The 7,500-nt window shown below is 53.0% G+C and overlaps 1 protein-coding gene across 1 annotated transcript in view; it reads left to right on the forward strand.

The window, feature by feature from the left end:
- LOC119099669 (protein lev-9) overlaps nt 1-7,500 on the forward strand; it is a gene marked incomplete at its 3' end in the record, with an annotated part of 101,599 nt that overhangs the window by 14,076 nt on the left and 80,023 nt on the right. The window contains 2 exon segments of the mRNA XM_037222734.1: nt 4,406-4,571; nt 7,337-7,438. Coding sequence (XP_037078629.1) covers nt 4,406-4,571; nt 7,337-7,438 — 268 coding nt within the window.

Here is a 7,500-nt window from a genome sequence, read left to right on the forward strand (position 1 = left end):
GTCAAGGACAGAGTTTGATGACGGAAGTTTCCCGTGCTGCAATGCTCGTCACGGTCCGTTCTGCCCTCTGACGTCACCTGACGTTGGCCGCAACCACTGCCACGGGCCGAAGGTCATTATCTGTCAAGGGTAAGAAAGATACCTAATGAATTACGACACAATGCCACTGCTTGTGCTTTTTCAGTCATAATTAGTTTGATTCAAGTTGCTTCTAACTTACCAGCGCCATCGGTGGTGCACCAGCAATTAGTTTGTGTCTGAACTTACTTTAAACGTTCTCGAAATTTCAGTCTAAAGTGATGGAAAACGCGGGCGGATGGGCAATGGGTGGAAACATGTCATTAGAAAAAGTAGCGAGTGGGTCTGGACACAGCTCCACGGGTGGCGTCCCACCCGTCACGGCCTCTAGTCCTCATCGACCGCCGCGGGCAGGGCGGGGACGGGCAGGGGGAGGGGGCGTGCGAACGAAATGAGAGGGCCTCCCCGGCCGACTGGGACGTCTCTGCCGTTTGGCATCGGAGGCGACGACGACGTGGCGTGCCGAGGGCCGCGGCGCCGGGCCAGTTTGCCCGGTCGATCGGGCTGACTGATTGCCGCAGCCCCGATGGCGCCATCGGTGTTGTGGCCGGCGGCGTCACGGCGGCACGGGTCAGCGGCCGCCCGGCCAGCGCCGCCACACCGCGACGCTGGTGAGGCCGGCTCGGGCCGCCACACCGCGACGCTGGCGAGGCCGGCTCGCGGACCGCCACACCGCGACGCTGGCGAGGCCGGCTCGCGGACCGCCACACCGCGACGCTGGTGAGGCCGGCTCGCGGACCGCCACACCGCGACGCTAGTGAGGCCGGCTCGCGGACCGCCACACCGCGACGCTGGTGAGGCGGCTTGCGGGCCGCCACATCGTGAGAGACCCTGATTACCGGTGATGTCGATCTGACGCAACAGTAGCTGTTTTGGTACCTTTGAAATAAAGCAGTACAGCCAACGCATCGTTGGAATGCATACGGAATTAGTCTGGGCAATGTACCAGCTCACCAGCCGTGCCACATTACAATATGGCATTATGGAGATGAGTATCGCGCTTTTTGTGGACTTTCGACAATCGTACCGGCACAACGTCGAATGCTATGCGCCATTAAATGAGGTGTGTGGACTTGGTCAGAGCATCGTGAGTTAGCTTATTCCTTGAACGGTGGCAAACAGAAACACCGCTGTGAGTAGTGGTCTTGTTGCGTAACTTCACTTCACGGTATGCTGATGGCTTTGAAATTACTGCGCCTTTCATTTGCATCTGAATGAGAGTCGAAAGTGTTGGTTTATTCCTCAGAAGGAATGATCTTGCTGCAGTGGAATAAACTGATAACTAATTTAGGTAAATGGCTGACGATGACTAAAGACACTTTGTCGGACAAATCGTAGTTATTCCAGCTGCTATGCTGCGACTGGCGAGCACAGCTGGTACCCCCGGCACGGCATTGGGCACCGCCGCTTACTGTCAAACTCTTAGTAGGGCCACTGGCCTTCCTTAGGCTCCGCGTCACGCCAGCTTCCGTCATGGCTGGATGGCTCATGTTTGACAATGCTGAACTGCAGCTTGCAGTCCAGCATGCTGCAGTCCTGCTCAGTCGTTGCCAGTCTGCAGCGACTGAATAGGCGACGCCATGACAAGGCGGATCAGAACAGCGTGGAACACAATGCTGCAAACGTTATTTGGGTGGAAAAAGCGTTGTGAGACATTCAATTCAGCTTCGTTCGCCCGCCCCGATCACAAGATATTGCCTACAGCTTTGGCGTGGTCGGTGTGTGCTTCTCAGTCTTGATGCTTTTTATCAGTGTAGCACACGAATGGTGCTCGTTGCGGAACTACATTTTTCAAGTAGCCCCATTGATTGAGTCACTCGCTGTCACAAACAGCTAACAAAAGACAGTTTTATAAAGAAATTTATATTTTTTTCCTGTATACAACAGTATATTTCTGGCATCGTGCTGGAATTACAACAGGTGTATGCTAAGCGATGCACTCGCTCACACTGGTGTGAAGCCAACCAGCTAGAGACCTTTACGGATATGGCTTCCTTTACCCAATCCACCGCTATCCATGGGGACGTTGCCCGTATGTGGCTAACCATGTGTCCGCATGCGGCTAACCATGTGTCCGTGTGTGGCTACCATGTGTCCGTATGTGGCTAACCATGGGCCTGGGGGTGCCCCACGCGCCATCCACTCATAATCAGCTGTTTGCATCCATTAACCACTCGTTGTTGATCTAAATGATGGTGATTTTTAGGAAAGGCTACATTCATACTTTCTCCTTTTACGTTGATAGTATAGAAGTAGAGTGCGTGGAGCTCATCACGCCTAAAAAACAACCCAAGCAATAAAACTGTCGTATTTCTTGAAGCATCGACCGCCACAATCATAAGCGTCTTACCGATACCCGTACCCATACCCGGGTTTTTCCAAAGTCTATACACAGGTCAACCCGTCACCCACTCTATACGGGTACCCATAGATTTTCCCAACCGGCGCAGTCTTCTACTACCAGCAGATGCCGTGTAAATAGGAGCCTCAGCAGCCCGGTCACTTGACGGGCCCATTATCGAGCTCGGCATCGGTCGACGGGCGTCTGGCTGGCGCCCACACCGGCCGCGGCCGTCAGCATAGCACAGCGGAATCCATGTCCGGTGATGACGTCACCGTCCGGAGGCGCTCCCGGTGCCGGGGCGGCGGCGGCGGCGGCGGCGGCCCGCCCTCCATTCAGTCCGGCCGGCCGACCGGTTAACCGCGCCGTCCTCGCGCGGCCCGTCGCTGGGCCGCGTTGATGGAGCCGGCGCGGCGGCCTCTTCACGGCCGGATTACGCGGTCAGAATGGGAGGAGAGAAGTCGGCCGGATTAGCCGTCAGAAAGAGAGGAGTGGCGGTTGGCCGGCGGCGCTCTTTGATCGGCACCAGGCGCGCCGCCCCGGTGGAGCGACGTGGCGGCCTTGTGCGGACCGGCGGCACGCTTTGCGCTGCCACCACCACCATTGGCCGGTGTAAAAACATTGCTCGGTCTCAATTTTGCCAGCCCCCCCCCCTTTCAGGCAGATGACGGTTAATCATCAGGCAAAAAGTAGTCCAAGGGCAGTCAAAATGTCACCGCGCGATTATCAAAATGTCGTCGAAAATACGGGGCGGAACCAGGAAACGTCTTTGAGCGTGCTGTCTGCCTTTGAAAGAGGGTGGGGGTCGCTCTGCCGTGATTAATTTCGTTATTGATCCTCGACCTCGTCAAATGGGAACATCCGGTTTTCCGCCCCCATGACTGTGGATCTGAGCCGTATGCCACTTCGTCATTTTCCTTAAAGCTAACCTGCCAATAAACTGATACCAACTGCTTGGATGTCCAAAGCTGCCAGGCCATCCATTTCAATTTAGTACGGCGGCGTCTGTCCCTCGCTCATTCGATTGTCTCAGGCTTTGCTGCTTCGTTAGTTAGGTGCTCGGGACTTAGTTCCTGGTACTCTGGTCAGACGCTGGCATATGCAGCGAAAGCGCATTTCGTCCCGCCTAAATCACCGCACAACATTTTTGTCCCCGTAGTTGGGTACAGCTTTAAATGGTGATTTGCGATTCAATTCGCGCATGGATATCAGCATGTCGTCTGTACGTTATGTCATAATTATGACATATGATGGGTTTGGCAGTCGTTGCAGGTTACTGACACATCAATCTTTGTTCGAAGTACCGCTTTGAACCAATTAATCCATTACTTGAAATAAATGATCCAAATCTAATTTTGTTCTTGGCGTTTCAGGCCATCTCCACTTAACAATAATGGCAAAAGAATGCAGGCTCAAGAAATATTGTATAATGGCTTTCGCTAATGGAACCAGCCATGAATAAAAACATCAAGGGCACATTTCTACGGGTCTTGACATATGAAGCTTTACATTAGCTCCGCCGTAAAGTTTCGATTTAAGTCAGATTCTTGCTGCAAACATGTAGATGCAGCGCAAATCGTGCAATCATCTTGTTTCTCAGAGGGGCTGAAATTAACTCAGAGTAGATGTTAAATCGTATGCGACATTCAAACAAAACGATGCTCTCATTTCAAAATATTATCCAACCAAAACTTCAATTTTGGGCATCAAATGTTTAGAGCAGCCTTAAAGCACTTAGTGGCAGAACCCCAAAGGCCCAGAGGCGTACATGCGGTTGGGACGGCGCCGGACAAAACTGCGTTTCCATTCGAATTAAAGGCGTGGTCATAGAGCCCCTCAACTTGATGGAACAGCCGGCTCCAACTAGTTCACGGATACATCATATCTGCCCACTTAAATAGAGCCGCCAATAAAACGGCATCACGCGCGGCCGCGCCCACACCTCTTCCAAGTCGCTGCCTTACCAGCCTGGTGTCGCCTTTGCAGAGGGCTGGGGCCCCAAGCCGAACGAGACGTACACAGAGGTGGTGCCGTCGCTGGTGCCGGGCGCGGACGCCGCGGCCGCCCATCGCGGCCGACGGCGACGACAGCTACGTGTTCCCCGACACGGACGGCAACTGCCCGCGCGACGAGGACGCAGCCAAGTTCCAGGGTAAGGTAGGGACCGAGGTGCTCGGTCAGTCGGCCGAGCCAGGCCTCAAGGCCAGGTCAAGACTGAAGACCAAATCAGGTCAGTTCCAAAGGTTCAAGCTAGGCTTCCAGGTCAGGGCAGATCCCGAGGCTGAACCAGGTCCCAAAGCTAGGTCAGATCCCAAGATAAGTTCAGGTCTCAACACCAGCTGAGGGTCCCATGGCCAAGTCAGGGTCTCAAGGCCAAAAATAGGTCAAGTTCCAAGATCAAGTCAGTTTAAAGGTTAGGTCAGGCCTCAATATCAGGTCAGGTCTCAGGTCACGACAGGTCTCAAGGTCAGGTCAGTTGGCGAGGAGCTGGAGATTCGGAAAGCCGGGCGAAGTCGCTCCGGGTCCGCTCGGCAACCGCGCCAGGTATGTACAAAGGCCAGGTGAGACGGCCGAGCCGGGTCTCAGGGTCAGGTCAGGCAACCACGTCAGTTGCCAGGGCCTGCACGCTCGCCTGGCCCAGTCTCAGGGCCAGGTTAGTCCGTCGGCGGGGTGGGCGAAGCCACTTCGCTGCGCCGGGTCTTGGGGTCAGACTGGTAAGCTTTCTTGGACCTGAAAACCAATCAGCTGCGTTCGTTACCAAGGGCAGCCATCCTCCTGGGCCTCAAGGGCAAAACAAATGGCGGGGTCATGATGCCAATGTCAAAGGGCCGCGTCAGGCCCTCGTGCCATTTCCAGTTGTCAAGGCAAGTTTATCAGCCTCAGCAGGTCGCCAAACCAGGATTGTCTGGTCCAGTCCGCTTAAACTGGTGAGTCTGGCCTGGTCTGATTTGTTGGATGATGCCGCACACTACGCTCATTTGTAAGAGATCCTGCCAATCTTATGGACAAAGGAACACCGCTAAACAAAATGCTACCGGATAGGCCCAATGTATGATAAGCACCATGATCTGCTTCCGACGATATCACAAGAGGCAGTGGAGCACTTCTTCAAAAGCCTGTCCAATTTAGCGTAAATGGCGGTTGTGCTGACATGACATGAAAAAAACACTAAGGAGACGAGAGGAGATTTTTGGAAGAGTAAGGAAAGTGAAGGAGCTTTTCACTGTTCAGCGTCCCAACTCATTTTGCCAATTTGCCGTCCTGCGCCAAAACTGTCTGCTCTCCTTCTCATTCCGCGTTTAGCTAGCATTTGATGGTGCTTGCCACAATTTCAAAGCATTATCACGAACCGAAAGCTTGTTAAGCTGTCGAAACGTGAAGCAGCTGGGCAACGGATTTCTTACAAATCTACTCACACCGGTGCCAGATCTGGTCACAACAGTTGAACCGCCGACTCTAGGCCTACGAAGACTTATGATTTGCAGGGAAGCGGTTAAATTTGTGATATCACTATATGATATTGTCCCGGAGTAGTGACAACAATGAAATCAGCGCTTGTTCAAACAGCCAATTCAACTCCCATGACACAACATTTCAAGTTTCTTAACATTTTAAGTTTTTATGCCCATTTCAAAGAAGACACAGCTTAAGTTTCCATGCACAGTCCATGAAGTTCAACCAGGTTTTCTCGAGCGCTTGTGAAAAGCATGCAAAAAGCTTAAAATGGGGCGAGTACCCCGTTCTGTCTCTCGTAAACACGCCACTGCTGACTCATATGACTACGAACCACGCATATAGGATACCCTAGAGAGGCAGCCTTGTGTGGTACGCGGCGAGTGAGCCGTTCACAGAGGTGAGAGCCATCAGCTGTCATCACGTAAGAGATGTAAAAGACAAAGCGAATGGGGCAGGCGCCTTTGACAGCACATAGCAGGGATCGACCAATTTGTTGGAAAGTCTGGCTTCCATGCGAATTCAGTGAGCGGAGGTCTACTGTCGTCCACTTATGCAGTACTCACCCACTTATTCACAAAAAGAATTGCCTGCAGATTGTCGGCTGTGACTACGATCCTCCCTGACGCCTACAGCAGACATCGTTGATTTTTAAACATAATGGTTTGGCAATTCTGGCCAAAGGATTTCGAAAAACTCAACTGATTAAGATGGATATAAGTCGCAATGTGCAGGACTGGATTCCAATGTCAACTTCGCCTCCCAATTTTTACGCTGTAGGTCTCGGCGCCTCATATTTTACATCAGTTTCGGAAAAGGTGACATTGGCAGTTTGCTGCCGATTACTGACATTTCTACGGATCGGGAACTTTGAGACCTGTCAGTGAGCTGTAGTGAGTGTATTCCCCTACATCTTGCAGGCTGGATCACGCCTTCGTCTGTTCTTCTGCCTGCTCATCTGTGGCATAAGTCTTTAAAAAACGCCCTAAAACGTGCGGATCCGTGGTGTGTGCAGGAGAGTCGCACGACAGCGCGCACACATAGCCACACTTGTACCGGGCGCCTATTTTCTTCTCCGTCAGAACCTGTTATTTTCGTGTCGCTGTGGCGCCAAGTCGCTGAGATCTGACTTCGTTCCGACTAGTACTTCTCAGCCTTCCCTGAAACTGGAAAACTTAACGTCCTCTGCGTTCATTGCACGGGGAAGTGGATTTGTAGCGGTGTTACGTTGTTGCCGCGAAATCTGCATGACTGATTCGGCTGGACATAAATCCCTACCGACCGAAAAGATGCATCTTGAAAGCAAGCCTTCGGAGAACGACTGCGGCGGATGATCTCACAAGTGTCTGCCGGGCGCGGTGTTGACCAGGACAGCAATATAGTCCGAGCGGGCGTGGCCGCCGCGCCTCAGTGTGGCCCTCTGCTGCGCCAGAGTGTCAGTCACGCCGTCACTCTTGCCACAGGGCCGCGTGTGCATGAAGAAGTGTGAGACCGACGCCAACTGCCTCAGCGCCAACCGCAAGTGCGTCTGCGACGGCGTCTGCGGAATGTCCTGCGTGAAACAGGGTGGGTTCACAGCTGCTGGCCGCGTGTCTAATGGCGTGTTTAAAGCATGTTTGATTCTTATT

This window comes from Pollicipes pollicipes, unplaced genomic scaffold (assembly GCF_011947565.3).
Source record: "Pollicipes pollicipes isolate AB1234 unplaced genomic scaffold, Ppol_2.1 Scaffold_4881;HRSCAF=5763_pilon_pilon_pilon, whole genome shotgun sequence".
Lineage (NCBI taxonomy): Eukaryota > Metazoa > Arthropoda > Thecostraca > Pollicipedomorpha > Pollicipedidae > Pollicipes > Pollicipes pollicipes.